Source organism: Pristiophorus japonicus, chromosome 9, assembly GCF_044704955.1.
Source record: "Pristiophorus japonicus isolate sPriJap1 chromosome 9, sPriJap1.hap1, whole genome shotgun sequence".
NCBI classification, from domain to species: domain Eukaryota; kingdom Metazoa; phylum Chordata; class Chondrichthyes; family Pristiophoridae; genus Pristiophorus; species Pristiophorus japonicus.
In genome coordinates this window covers 142,300,857-142,316,604 of record NC_091985.1, presented here as the reverse complement: position 1 = coordinate 142,316,604, position 15,748 = coordinate 142,300,857, and the positions used below count along the sequence as shown (strand labels likewise).

The window sequence follows — 15,748 nt, the reverse complement described above, 5'->3', positions numbered from 1 at the left end:
GATCCGTGCTGCCACCATTGTTGTTCACTATATATAAGTGATTTGGACTCATGAATTGGAGGTAAGGTGGCAAAATTTGCTGATAACAAATTGGGGTGTACAGCTAAAAATGTGGAAGATTGGCCCAAAGTACAGAAATATATCAACAGGCTTGTAGAGTAAGAAGATAAATGACAAATTAAATTAAATATAGCAAAATATGTGGAGGTACAGGTATAAGGTGGCCATTTATTCCTTGGAAGGTAAGAAGCTAAATGGGGTAGAGGAGCAAAGAGGTCTGGGAATACAGATGCATTATTCATTGAAAGTAGCAACGCAAGTTGATCAAGGTCATAAAAAGTGCAAAGTACTGGAATACATTTCTAGAGGAATAAAATACAAAAGTCGGGAGGCAATGTTGATTTTTTTTTTATTGGTAAGATCACACTTGTAGTACTGTGTGCAGTTCTGCTCTCCATACTACAAAATGGATATTGAAGCAATGGAGAAAGTGCAGCAAAGATTTACAAGGATGTTGCCATAATTGAAATTATGCAACTATCAGGAAAGGTTGAACAAACTGGAGCTCTTTTCTCTGGAAAAGAGAAGACTAAGAGGAGATCCATAAAAGTATGAAGGGATTTGATAGGGTGGACAAGGAGAAACTGTTTCCACTTTTGGGTGAGTCTAGAACAGTGGCGGGCAAAATACAGACCACTAATGGATCAAACTGGCCCACCAAGGCCTGGCTTCGAGGTCGACCGTCTGCCACACCTTATCCTTAGCCTGACCCTGCCCCAAGGAACGTCAGGAGGTAGGCCATTGTCTCCGAGGCAACAGGAGAGTCATAACCAAAAACACAGATGGGCAAATCTGCCGTTCGCTGCATCAGTGGGCCAGAATTTGCGGTGGGTATGACGGCATACTCCGAAATGGACAGCAAGTTTAGGATTTACGAACTTGCGATCTCTCAAGTTCTGACTTGACAGGTCAACGGCACATTGAAAACCTAATTGCTGGCGCAGAGTTGAGCTAATTACCCACCAACTGCCCAGCAATTACGTATGAACATTTTACGGCTGGTGGAAACAGGCACAAGGCCCGTTTCCACAGCGTAAGGGGATACCTCCTGACAAAAAAAACTTATGAGGCTGGAAATGGAAACATTTTAGGATTTTGTCCATGGAAAGTATTTATTTGTCCATGAAAAGTTTGGAGGAAGTGGTTGCTACATTGATAAAAATTATATTTTTTTGCATCTATGTGGAGCATAAGCTTTGAAAAAAATCCAAACTGAAAGTATAGATGTTTATTCTGGAAGGCTCTAGTAATGAAGATTGTTTTTTTGCCTTTCTGGAGATCATAAATAAATGAGCGATCTTCTGTTTGCTGATTGGAGCACCAGACCCACGTGATCCCAGGTACACTTTTGCATACGCTGCGGCCCTGGGATCACTGGGACATTACTCTGCCTTTAGTTCGCAGCATCAAACAAGAAGTTCATGCAGGAGGGTCCCCATCGGCTAAGTTCGCATTCTATTCAAACTCTAAATCCAGGCCGATGTGTCTGGTTCTGTTTGATGGAGGAGCCACCAGGTTTCCAGTTTCACCCTCCCCCGATCTGCAAGCTACCTGTGAGCCCTGGTTTAGCGGTTGTAGTTGGATATTACACAGATGAGGCCTGGCCATCAAAGTGGCTCGGTCCTTTCGACAGGCAGCACCAGTCACCCAATGTCCATCCAGAATGAAAGTCAGCCCCAAGAAGTCTAAGCTCAGCAATCTCATAGCAATGTGAAGCATATCCAAGATCCTAGATCAGCTGCAAGAGAAATATCTACATTCCAATCTTGCTGATGTGGCAGTTGCAATTGAGCCTTTCTTTGAAACTGAACGTGACTGAATTATATGATCTCTGGTATTTAATGTACTTGGGAAGCCAATCATATTTGGAAATATGCAACTTAACCCTGTATTTATTAAAACTATCAAATCTACAATTTTCAGTTTACCGATGTATCACAATGGCAAGAGCATTGCGATAATAAAGGTCTGCAAAACAGTGCTGAATTTGATATTTCCAATAAAATCAACCTAAATGTTTCCCAAATCCAAGATGTTTCAAGAGTTTCAATGCAGAGGACCATATTTGCTAAATATTTGGACATGTGCAAGCACATTCATAGAATCATAGAAATTTACAGCACGGAAAGAGGCCATTTCGGCTCATCGTGTCCTGACATGATTGCCTGACAAAAGGTTGTCTTCCACATTACAAGTTTTATCCTCTTCAGCAATGCATATCTTAAAATGAGAGAAAAGGTAGTCATGTATATAGGTTTCTTCATGCACAATGCACCTCCAGTTTATTCCCATTTGGTCACTGCGTGTGAAGAGAGTACTGCTTTGCCATCAGATCACATGCCAAATGCCAGAGTTGAAGGAATTGTGGTGATTAGAGTAGCTCTAACATTATTAAGGATCAGAACAAAACTATTATATGGAGAAATTTGCTTGCGTTGTGTTTGGAAACAGCAGGGGGTAATTTTAATCTGACGCACCTGTTGGGAAACTGATGTGATCAGATCGGCCACTTGTTTTACTGATTTTACTTTCTGTTGAAATCAATGGAAAGTAAAATCGGGAAAGGTGTAAATCCCATCAGGTGGATGAGGTTAACATTACCCCCAGCATATCTGAACTAGAAGGACAACTACTAAAAATGGCCAAAAGGAAAAAAAATTACTATGGTTTTATGAAAGGGAAATCATGTTTGACAAATTTGCTGAAGTTCTTTGAGGATTTAACGAGCAGGGTGGATAAGGGGGAAACCAGTGGATGTGGTATATTTGGATTTCCAAAAGGCATTCAAGAAGGTGCCACATAAAAGGTTACTGCGCAAGATAAAAGTTCACGGAGTTGGGGGTAATATATTAGCATGGATAGAGGATTGGCTAACTAACAAAACAGAGAGTCGAGATAAATGGGTCATTTTCCAGTTGATAAAGAGTAACTAGTGGGGTGCCGCAGGGATCGGTGCTGGGCCCTCAACTATTTACAATCTATGTTAATGACTTGGATGAAGGCAAGTTTGCTGATCATACAAAGATGGGTGGGAAAGCAAATTGTGAGGAGGACACAAAAAATCTGCAGAGGGATATAGACAGGCTAAGTGAGTGGGCAAACATTTGGCAGATGGAGTATAATGTGGGAAAATGTGAGGTTATATACTTTGGCAGAAAAAATAGAAAATTAAATTGTAATTTAAATGGAGAAAAATTGCAAAGTGCTGCAGTACTGAGGAACCTGGGGGTCCTTGTGGTTGAAGCACAAACAGTTAGTATGCAGGTACAGCAAGTAATCAGGAAGGCAAATGGAACGTTGGCCTTTATTGCAAGGGGGATAGAGTACAAAAGCAGAGAAGTCCTGCTACAACTGTACAGGGTATTGGTGAGGCCTAGAGTACTGCATACAGTTTTGGTCTCCGTATTTAAGGAAGGATATACTTGCATTGTAAGCTGTTTAGAGAAGGTTCATTTGGTTGATTCCGGAAATGAGGGGTTGACTTAACAGTTTGGTTGAGTAGGTTGGGCCTATACTTATTGGAGTTCAGAAGAATGAGAGCTGATCTTATCGAAACATATAAGATAATGGGGGGGCTCGACAATGTGGATGCAGAGAGGATATTTCCACTCATAGGGGAAACTAAAACTACGGGACATACTCTCAGACTAAGGAGCAGCCCATTTAAAACTGAGACGAAAGGAATTTCTTCTCTGAGGGTTACAAATTTATGGAATTCTCTGCTCCAGAGAGCTGTGGAGGCTGGGTCATTGAATAGATTTAAGGCAGAGATAGACAGATTTTTGAGCGACAAGAGAATAAAGGTTATGGGGAGCGGCCATGATCAGATTAGCCATGATCTTATTAAATGGCAGAGCAGGCTCGAGGGGCCAAATGGCCCACTCCTCCTATTTCTTCTGTTCTTATGAAACAGCCTGAGCAGTTTACAGCAACGTGAATGCCCAAATGGGAAGCTGTATGCTTTTTAACCTCATACACAATCTATCTACAAATCAAATCTCTAATTATCAACAGCAAGCTGCAGTATCACTGACTGGAATATGATTGTTTGAATAAATATATTTAGCTAAAGAGCTACCTGCATTTATTTTATAAATATAGTAATTTCTTTAAGAAAACCATTTTAAGTTATCTTTTTTGCCTTTTACTTTTAGTTGTGTCTTTTCTTTTCTCTTTAGGTCCCTGCATACAACCAATGCATTCTCAGCTGAGAGAAAAGATGTGCAACTTGCTCTCAGATCTCTGACAGTGCCATTCTACTGTGACCCATGGTCTCACCCTCCAAATTTACTTCCTTGTGGGGACATGCTCATTTTCTGTTGACCCCCTTTCTTTCTGACAATCCAGTACAAATTAAGGACTTGCTGTGTGGGGGACAATCGGCATAAACCCACATCCCACCATTCTTTGGTGCAATTGTTGAACAGGTATGCTATGCCCCCAGTCTCCATTAATTATTTCTTATGTTCTTCAGTTTTTTGAAGCAGAAACAGTGTCCATCAAGAGCTATTTGTGCTTCAAAAGACTCGAGCTGCTCCGCCATTCAGCTACGTAGACTTTCAGTACAACATATAATCAATTGATCAATCATTTCATTCATTTAGTAATGGAAGATTTTAACTATTTTACTCTACATTTTGTGTATTTAAAATAGTATCTGACTACTATCTGAATTTATGTTTATAAATTATTAGGAGGGTAAAAGTGGGAGTGATGCTCAACACTATGAGTTGGCCTGTTTCAAATTTACCAGTTTAACACTTTGCTCTCACCAACATGCACGGTCCCTTTAAATTTGCTGCGTGGTATCTTTGCCAGCGGCAGGAGCTGATGAACAGCCAGTGCGGGACCTCACGATTCCCTTGGGGGGAACATTGGTGTACGACCCTCAACAATTCACCAAAACTTGTTAAGTGGCCTTCCAGCCCAAATAATTGTCCATCCCTGGTCTAGAACAAGGGTACATAAATGTAAGATGGCCACTAACAGATCAAATAAAGAATTTAGGAGGAATTTATTTACACAGAGCTCAATGAGAATGTGGAACTCGCTGCTACATGGGGTAATTAAAGCAGATAGCATTGAAACAGTTAAAGAAAGGCTTGGTGCATACATGAAGGAGAAGGGAATAGAGGGAAGAGGTCATTAGAATGGGAGGAAGCTCATGTGGAGTATAAACACCAGCATACACCATTTGGACTGAGTGGCCTGTTTCTGTCCTGTATATTCAATGTAATTCTATGATTTCCCTCCCTCCACTGAACTGCTCCAGATTTCTTTGGGGCTCCACTCTTACTGGTTCTAAAGAGGGCATTCCTCCTGAGTCTGATCTAGAGCAAATACTTCAACTTTGGCATCCACAAAACTGCAGGCTATGTACCATGCAGCACTTTTTCACATTTTTCGATTCACAAAATTCATTGCTAATTTCTGTTGTGACCCCTTAAATCTGTTGCAGGCCTGTAAGATTTCCTTACCCCTACATAAAGAAACTCCCAGTGCAAGGCATTTTTCAACAGCTGGAGCTCACCCATATTATTCAAGTGAAGTTGACCCCAGAAATTATGGCGAGATCAATGCTAGTGTCATTTAACCATCTTGCTGCATCACACTTTTGGTAGTAATTGCACTGCTGAAGAAAATTCTGGTTTTAAAATTTTACAGGGCAAGGGGTTGAAAGAAGCAACAGAGAACTACTGAGTCAAGTCAAAATAAACGGTTAATTTTTCTACTCGTTTTGTGAGGTTTTCACTCAAAGAAAACCAGAAACTACGTGTATCCTATAAATGATAACATGATATATTTAAACAATGAATGGTTAGTGATTATAAGTACTACATGATGTGGTATTGGGCCAGACATATCAGAACGTCCCAGGATTGATTCCAAGTCTATGGTGAATTAGCTGACCTCAGCAATGGCAGCAGTTGAGGTATTTTTTAATTGATCGCCGTACCTGTGGACCAAGAAAGCTGAAAATAATCAGCCAAGATTCCTGCTCCTGCTTGATATCCAGTGATTCCTGCTGGAAGTTCGCATATTAAGTGACGTGGTTGGATCGATTCTATTTAGCATTGTGTTGCACCAATAATGGTGTGATATATTTTATTTAAGGAACAAAAATAAAAAAGGACAGTCATTATTTTATGAGATTTTTGAGATTTTACATTGTACTTTCTCGGGAACACCATCGCTGGCTATTCCCAAAAGTGGAACTTGCAGCTCTTAAAATCTGGAGCATGCCTTAACGTACCTAATATCTAGACAAATGATGAGGAGACCCAGAGATCGCATCAATGAGCCCTTACTCTGTACTTCTACTACTGCAATATATAACATGCTGCCACATGATTCTCCTCTTTTTGATAGGTGGATTGAATGTAAACTATCTGCCACATGGGCTATAAACCATTAGATACTGTATTTGAATAAAACAGATAAATGAACAATATACAGTATAAAACAGTGAATACACTTCACTATCATTGTATCATAAAATAATAAAGACACCAATTACTGGAAAACTGAAAACTGACTCGCAGAACAACAGGCTTTCCACAGGAATATAATTTGGATCCTTTTGAAGTTAGACGGAAAGAAAGGACTACATTTCCAACATCAATATTAAATGAATATCTATTTGCCAATGCAAATGATGCTTGCCATGCAATGTAAAAGCTGGGGCCATTTCACCCAATTAGCAGCTTAGATTTGCGATTCTGCCTTGATTAATAATTCATACTTGTCTCGTCTATGAACTCGTGGATTTTCCTTTAAGAAATATTCTGTGTGACACTGGTTCTAGCAATACAAAATACACATCAAAAATTCACCACAGACAAAAACATTTTTGTTACAGCAGTATAATAAAGAAATACTGTATTTGTGTATGGTTCCATATAATGGCAATTGGAACTGAGGCCTTGTGATGTTCCACCCTGCGTAAACTTCAACTCATCCAAAACTAGGCTACTCGTATCCTAATTCACACGACGTCTCGTTCACCCATTGCCCCTGTGCTCGTTGACCTACATCCGGCAACGCTTTGAATTTAAAATTCTTATTCTTGTGTTTACACAACTCCATGGCCTTGCCCCTCCCTATCACTTGCCTCATCCGATCTTTTTAATCTCCTCCAGCTCTACAACCTATGCTCCCTCTAACCGCGCAGTAATGGGAAAGGTACTGCACAGGCCGCTCGCCGGCTTCTTCATTGTAAATACCCCACATGCGGGGAAATTTAAAGGGACTGCGCACTAAAACAAACAGGGCAGAACAAAGCGCCGGCTACAGGGAATGTTGCCTACAATGCTCCAAGATCTCTGCGCCTGTCCAATTCTGGCTTCTTGCGCATCACCGATTTCCATCATCCCACCATTGGCAGCTGTGCCTAAACCCTGACTTCAGTAATTTCCTCCCTAAACCTCTTCACCTCTCTATCTCTCTCTCCTTTAAGATGCTCCATAAAACCTACCTCTTTGACATAGCTTTTGGCCACCTGTCCTAATAACTCTTTATGTGGCTCGGTGTCACATTTTGTTTGACAACGTTTCTTTTAAGCACCTTGGGATGTTTTTCTCCATTAAAGGTGCTATATAAATGCAGTTTGTTGTTTCTGTTAAGGTGCATTCACACAATAACTTTAATATCAGTGTGAGAAACTATTTTGCTTTGCACTGATGCTGTAGTTACAGTGTAAATGCAGCCTATATCTTGCATCTGGGCCTGACCTGACACCAGGGTGAAGAGGAGTCAGACTACTTGGGAGGAGGTTGCCTCACTTCTTCACTTTCGAGTTGGTTCAACCCAAAATCACTGTGCACTGATGCTAAACTTGTATTGTGAATGCACTGTATGCTTATTGAAGTGTTCCTGTTTTGTCGTGGTCATATTAAAACATAATTAATGGAGGAGAGTGATGACAGTGTCAAATATGGTCAAGTGGTGGATCACAATGGCTGGATTGTGAAAAATTGGTACTACGCTTGTCTTATTACATTGCTATAGAGGTCACAGTAATGTATAAATTGCTGGGTAATAGTTATAAAATGTTTGCTTTCACCACATTCCATTGTTTTTATTTAAAAAATAAGACCAGCCACTGTAATAAGATGCTAGAGTGTGCTCTAAATAGTCTAATTAAAATAAGACTAATTACTTTGTGTAGTGTCTGCTTCTGCATGTTCAAAAGTAAATTCAACAATACTGGGGTTATTTACTTTGGATGGTTCTTGCAAATTTCAGAAATTCAGAAGAAGGAAATGTGAATGAAATAGCCTTGGTGTAATCGACACAGAGTTTCAAATTGTACACGAGCCAAGTATTTTGAATGAATACATGGGGTGTTTGGCACAGAGGGACATAGATACTTGTGGTAACTCTGTAACTATGAAGGAGCAATTTCAGTTAATGACAAGTATTTTACACTTTGCCCAGAAAAATATGTACACAGTTGCAAGGGACTATTGCAGTGTCACCATCACAAGTTCATCAAAAAATCTAAGGCTTATTGTAATATAGAAAATTGTGATTTGTTCTGCATCTACTTTAAATTAAAATGGCTCATCTAAAAGCCAGAACTTTATTGAAACATTTCCGAGTGCATGATCTTGAATAGTAAATTCATCATCATCATAGGCAGTCCCTCAAAGCGAGGATGACTTGCTGCCACGCCAAAAAGGGATGGGTTCACAGATGTTTCAATGAAGGACCTAATATTCCAGGTCCCAAACTACATCGTGAAGGGTGGAAGATGCCTGTGCGTTAATTTTTTTTAACGTGTGGTGGCCGTTGCCACCACACGGGCTTGACAGAGCTCGGTCTTGGTCCAGTGGCAAGGATTACCCAAGACTAGCTGGAGACCAGCTCTGCCGCACAGACCAAGTGCGCACACATATCGCAGCGTGGGCTGGCCTGTGTTGTCCCTGGGCCCTCGTCTCTTCTAGGCCCCAGATTCACACCTCTCCTGGTAAACTATGGTATCAGAAGAACACAGTTTTTCTTTAAGGCCATCTGCCATGCTTGGTTTTGTCTTGGCATTCATATGTAGTCATAGATTGCAGGAAGATATCAATGGATTGGTCAGGCGGACAGAAAAGTGGCAAATGGAATTCAATCCGGAAACGTGAGGTAATGAATTTGGTGAGGGCTAACAAGGCAAGGGAAGACCCAATAAGTGGTAGGATACTGAGAAATGTAGGGGAACAGAGGGACCTTGGAGTGCAGGTCCACAAATGCCTGAAGGTAGTAGGACAGGTAGATAAGGTGGTTAAAAAGGCATACAAGATACTTTCCTTTATTGGCCGAGGCACAGAATATAAGAGCAGGGAGGTTATGCTTGAACTGTTTAAAACACTAGTTAGGCCACAGCTGGAGTACTGCATACAGTTCTGGTCACCACAATACAGGAAAGATGTGATTGCACTAGAGAGGATACAGAGGAGATTTACGAGGATGTTGTCAGGACTGCAGAATTTTATCGATGAGGAAATATTGGATAGGTTGGGGTTTTTTTGGAGCAGAGGAAGCTGAGGGGAGACTTAATTGAGGTGTATAAAATTATGAGGGGCCTAGATAGAGTGGATAGGAAAGACCTATTTCCCTTTGCAGAGAGGTCAATAACCAGGGGACATAAGTTTAAAGTAATTGGTAGAAGGATTAGAGGGGAGTTGAAATCCTTTTTCACCCAGAGGGTGGTGGGGGTCTGGAACTCACTGCCTGCAAGGGTGGGAGAGGCAGAAACCCTCATCACATTTAAAGCGAACTTGGATATGCACTTGAAGTGCCGTAACGTACAAGGCTACGGACCAAGAGCTGTAAAGTGTGATTAGGCTGGATAGCTCTTTTTCAGCCGGCGCAGACACAATGGGCCGAATGTCTGCCTTCAGTGCTGTAAATTTCTATCATTCTATGGGCCCGATATTGATGGCCTTACCGCCTGCTGCTGCCGGCTACCGACTGCCGCCAAGTTTTGCCTCCGGTTTCCCCTCTCTCCCAGTTTCTACTTGGGCAGGAGCTGGCGGGAGGAGAGTACCGAAGGGAACCGCCCGCTGACGTCCTCTGGCAGCCAAGTAGCGCAAGTGGCCATCCGCCCTCCGAAATGCCAGATTGGTGCGGGTGGGAGGCAGCGGGAGTCGGCGCCAGCATGGGGAAGGACCGCTACGTGGAGGCAGGTTTAACCCCGACGGTAGGTATGAAGAACGGGGGAAAAAAAAGGTTAGTGAACATATTTAACATTTTATTTTCACAGCAACTTACCTGGATGGGGTCACCTGGATGGGGTCCCCTGAAGGTGTTCCATGGTTTTTTTACTCCATCCTCAGCGGTACTTGGGCGGCAACCGCCGAGATTGAGAGCTCCTGCCCGCTGCCACCCAGATTGATGGTGTAAGCCGTTATTTTGCTGCCAATTGGTACTGCCACCTCATTTAGAGGAATCTTCCTGGCAAACTACCGCCTGGTCTCTCGGCGATACTTTGGGTGGCACTTGGATGGGCCTTGTCCTTTATCAATTTCGAGCCCTTAATGTTTATAATACTTGATTCCAAAGTACAATAGCATCAAAATCATTCAGCTGACAGTCAATGTATTTTATATATGACTTGTATCATCAGCGCGTCACATTGTTTCATGAATTTTGGTGTAATTGCACATAATTTACAATTACTACTAGTACTTGTAATGAGTAAAGTAACTTTAAAACCATTCAGTTAACACCAAATTAAAAATTTCCTTCTTAATAGCTAAGCCTTGCATCTGTTTGAAAGTGAATGAGATGCCCCATGATCTTGTTTTCCAATGTCTGCAATAATGCTTAAACTATTTATGAATTCTTTCAGAACCATTTTCTAAATTTCCTTTTTTTTAGTGAACGAAAAAGACTGGAGCTGGAAAAGAACCTTCTGACATGGAGCAAGTCAGATCAGTGGATGTAAGTAGAGCATTACATTGTATTTGTATTACTGCATGCACTTTTAGATCAGGATCTGCTCAACATTTATTGTGAATACCAGTCTTACTTAAAACAAATTTGGTGATTTTTTTTTTTGTGGAACATTTTTCCATTTCCTGCACCTAGTATCAGCAAAATTATTTCAATGTCTGGTGTAGTATAAGGCTGATAAACATCAAAACTCCCCTTACTCTGCCCTGGCAATGATGTGGGTCAGCAGGGAGCTAGATGCAGAGCTGTTCCATCTGCTGTGAGAACACTTACGGTTTGTATGTACCACAGGATTGCTATAGCCAATGGTAGAATTGGTCAGCTGCAGCCTTGAGGCTGCACATGGGATGTTCTTGCCCCTCCCCCCCCCGCCCCCCATTTTTGTCTCATTTCTTAATCCGCTGTCCCTTCAAGCATTTCTGAAAACCCCTTGTCTTCCCATTGCCACATTTCTTTATTTTCCCCAATTTCCTTAAATTTTACTTGCACACAATTTTCCTCTCCCAACTCTGCTGTGTTCCTTACACTTGCCCCAATTTGCACTTGGATCTGTCAATAATGATGCAAATCAACTCCCCCAGCGAATTTTAAGTACCCTTTGCATATTACCATTCTGGATTAACAACAGTTCTTTTCAGCTTTTAAAGATGACTTGCACCAGTAGAGGAAAAGCAACCTCCAAAAGTTGCCAGGTTCTATATCTGTTCTGTGCTGAGTTCACTGAATTCAGCTGAGTCAGGAATTGGGGCACGACAGTTGTCCTCAATACTCCTGGGATGGTGAGAGGGAAAATCATAAAAGGTTTCATTCCTCATAGCCATTAAGTGACTTATTTTGGAAAGTGCGCATGCGTGGGTGTCAGATAAGAACAGGGTCAGGTTTTGTAGTTAATTGTCAGCTGTGGCTCAGTTGGTAGCACCCGCGCCTCTGAGTCAGAAGGCTGACACTTCAGTGCAATTCTGAGGGGGTGCCGTCTTTTGGATGAGATGTTAAACTGAGGCCCGTCTGCTCTCAGGTGGATGTAAAAGATCCGATGGCACTATTTCGAAGAAGAGCAGGGGAGTTATCCATGGTGGTCTGGACAATATTTATTCCTCAATCAACATCACTAAAACAGATCATCTGGTCATTGTCACATTGCTGTTTACAGGAGTTTGCTACGTGCAAATTGGCTGCTGTGTTTCCTACTTTACAACAGTGACTGCATTTCAAAAAAGAAATAATTTATTGTAAAGCGGTTTTGGACGTTCGATGGTTGTGAAAGGCGCTATATAAATGCAAGCCTTTCTTTTTTTTTATGTCCTCCGTGGTTCGGTAGAGGGGTGACACTCGGGGAGAATTTTCTGACCATCATCGCTGGTAGCTGAAAAGTGGAATGGCAGAGATCAATCTCCCTAGGTTTGTGCTCCACGTACGAACCTTCGGTTGGATTTTTAAGTTGAGCCTTAGCAGCTCTCACCTCAACTGTCGGTGCTTGCTATGAGTACCGTGAGTTATGCTGATGATGTGCTGGTCTCCTGGCTGCAGCTTGTTTTTCAGCAGTTGTCTACAAAAATCTTTGAATGGCGACTGAAAAACACCCCCCGAAACAGAGCTTATGTAGCTAATAGTGTGTGGCACAGTGGATTGCTTTAATGTATGCGTTGAAGTGTGTGATTGAGTAAGGGGAGGAGAAATAACAAGAAAAGGATGGTAATTAATAACAAGAAATAGTTATCAGGAAGTCCTTCAACCTCACAATGGCCTAATGCCTCTATAGTTTCTGGTACACTTTGCCCAGCATGACCAGTTCGTTCTGACTCGTGGACCGAAACTGTGGGAGATCTCTTCATGACTGCTCGCTGCTTTTATGTACTACTTTGTCCTACAAGGAGAGAAGTAGTAATGAGAGGTTGTAAGTTTGAAGAGCACAATATCAAATATATAAAGCTTATGTGTGAGTAATTGAACATGCATCATGTATGTTAGTTGTGTGGTACGTTCAATTGGTCTAGTGATAAGTTTTATTTTTAATTGGCATTAATACAAAGTATTACAAAGTATTTACAGCGATTATGCTCCACACCAGTCTCCTCCCATCCTTTTTCATCTAACGCCATCAACTTATCATTCCATTCCTTTCTCCCTCATGTGCTTATTGAGCTGCCCCTTAAATGCATCCATGTTATTCTTTGTGGCAGCAAGTTCCACATTCTAACTACTCTTTGGTATAGAAATTTCTCTTGAATTGGATTTATTAGTAACTATCTTATATGTACGGTACCTAATTCTGATCTCGCCCACAAGTGGAAACATCTTCACTATGTCTACCCTATTAAACCCCTTCGTAATCTTAAAGACCTCCAGCAGGTCACTCCTATCAGACTTCTTTTTTCTAGAGAAAAGAGCCCCAGCCTGTTCAATCTTTCCGGATAGAGATAACATAAGAACATAAGAAATATGTTCGTCCTTCTGTGGTTGGCTATAACTTGTTCTACAGATTATCCCTTCTAATTCTTTATTCAGATTACCTCCCTCCCCGTCAATGCTACAGCTGCAGGTGGTACAAAATCATACTCACTGCCATTCAGCTGTCACATCATCCAGGTCGGAGGGTCTATATCCTGCCGACTACGCCAAATGTAGGGGTACAAAGAAGGCTTCTCTCCTCCTAAGGTGGACTAACTGATATAGTTAATCGACACCTGTCCGTCAGTTGGGATAAAAAGGAGGCTTCTCTCCCTCAAAGTGGAGTAACTGATATAGTTAATCGACACCTCGCCCTTCTGTTGGGGATAAAAGGAAGACTTCTCTTCCCCGGGGTGGATTAACTGATATAGATAATCGACACCTTGCCCAGCTCCCACTGTATGATGACCACGAAAGTAAACAAACGAAACCTCAGGTTTACCGGTTTTATTACGAGCAATGCACGGGAAGGTTTGGCCTAAAACCTTCAAAATCCAAGAGGTTTCTGATATGTTTTTAACCCCTTGCAACCTGTATTACACTACCACCAGAGGGCCTACCTGTTGTAGTACCAAAGGATTCCAGCATCCCTTGGGAGCATGGTATATAAGCAGGCCACCCACAAGGTACCTGCACTCTGGAGTCTCATTAAAGGAGCTAAGGTCACACTTGCTCATTGTACACAGTACTCAGCTTCATCCTTTATTATGAGCTTATCAATTGGCGACGAGGTAACGAACAACCACGCGAAAATGCAAAGAACAGTCGGTATCCTGGAGAAGTTCTCAGAAGGGGACGATTGGGAGGCCTTCGTGGAGAGACTCGACCAATACTTTGTGGCCAATAAGTTGGAAGGGGACGAGAACGCTGCCAAATGAAGGGTGATCCTCCTTACTATCTGTGGGGCAATAAATTATGGCCTCATGAAGAATCTCCGAGCTCTGGAAAAACCAACAGCTAAATCCTATGAAGAATTGTGTACGCTGGTCCGGGAGCACCTAAATCCTAAGGAAAGTGTTTTGATGGCGAGATATTGGTTCTACACGTGTCGGAGGGCCAGGAAATGGCGAGCTATGTTGCCAAACTAAGGCGCCTTGCAGGAGATTGTGAATCTGAGGGATTCCGAGAACAAATGCTTAGAAACATTTTTGTACTGGGCATTGGCCATGAGGCAATCCTTCGCAAACTGTTAACTGTTGAAACTCCGAATCTAAGTAAAGCCATAATGATAGCCTAGACATTTATGTCCACCAGTGACAACACCAAACAAATTTCGCAGAATAAAGAAGTTTCGGCCAGTAATGTGAACAAAGTAACGTCGTTTTTGAGCAGGAATATACATGGCAAAACGTACACGCCGGCTGCTGCTGCCTGATCTCAGATGACCCAGAGTCCGCTATGAATTGTTAATGCAAAGCAGTTAACAACTTGTTGGCGCTGTGGAGGTGATCATCGGCCCCACCAATGCCGCTTCAAGCACTATGCGTGCAACGGCTGCAGAACAATGGGACACCTCCAGCAAATGTGCAGGCGAGCTGCAAAGCCTGCAAACCACCACGTTGCAGAGAAAGATCGATCCACTGTGGATCAGACTGAATCGACGACTCGAACCAAGGAGGCAGAAGTGTATGGGGTACACACATTCACCACGAAATGTCCACCAATAATGTTGAAAGTTGAACCGAACAGAATTCCAGTATCGATGGAACTGGACACGGATGCGAGTCAGTCCATAATGAGTAAAAAGACCTTCGATAGGCTGTAGTGCAACAAGGCACACAGGAACAAGCTCAGCCCCATTCACATCAAACTAAGGACTTGCACCAAGGAACTAATCCCTGTAATTGGCAGTGCAGAAGTCAAAGTCTCCTATGATGGCGCAGTACACGAACTCCCGCTATGGATTGTGCCAGGGGATGGCCCCACATTGTTTGGCAGAAGCTGGCTGGGAAAAATCTGCTGAAACTGGGACGACATCCGAGTGCTCTCGTCCGTCGACGACGACGCCTCATGTGCCCAGGTTCTGAGCAAGTTTCCATCATTGTTCGAGTCAGGCATTGGAAGCTTCTCGGGGGTGACAGTGCAGATCCATTTGGTTCCAGGTATGCGACCCATCCACCGCAAGGCACGGGCGGTACCGTATATGATGCATGAGAAAGTGGAAATTGAGCTGGACAGGCTGCAGCAAGAAGGCATCATCGCGCCGGTGGAATTCAACGAATGGGCTAGTCCGATTGTCCCGGTACTTAAAGAGGACAGCACGGTCAGAATTTGTGGGGACTATAAAGTAACGATTAAC

General features: G+C 42.4%; 1 protein-coding gene across 1 annotated transcript in view; it reads left to right on the top strand.

Moving 5' to 3' along the window:
• Positions 1-15,748, top strand: part of kiz (kizuna centrosomal protein) — a 279,562-nt gene that overhangs the window by 32,394 nt on the left and 231,420 nt on the right. The window contains exon 2 of the mRNA XM_070889889.1: positions 10,927-10,989. Within this exon, the coding sequence (XP_070745990.1) occupies positions 10,927-10,989 (63 nt within the window). The remainder of the gene's footprint in view (positions 1-10,926; positions 10,990-15,748) is intronic.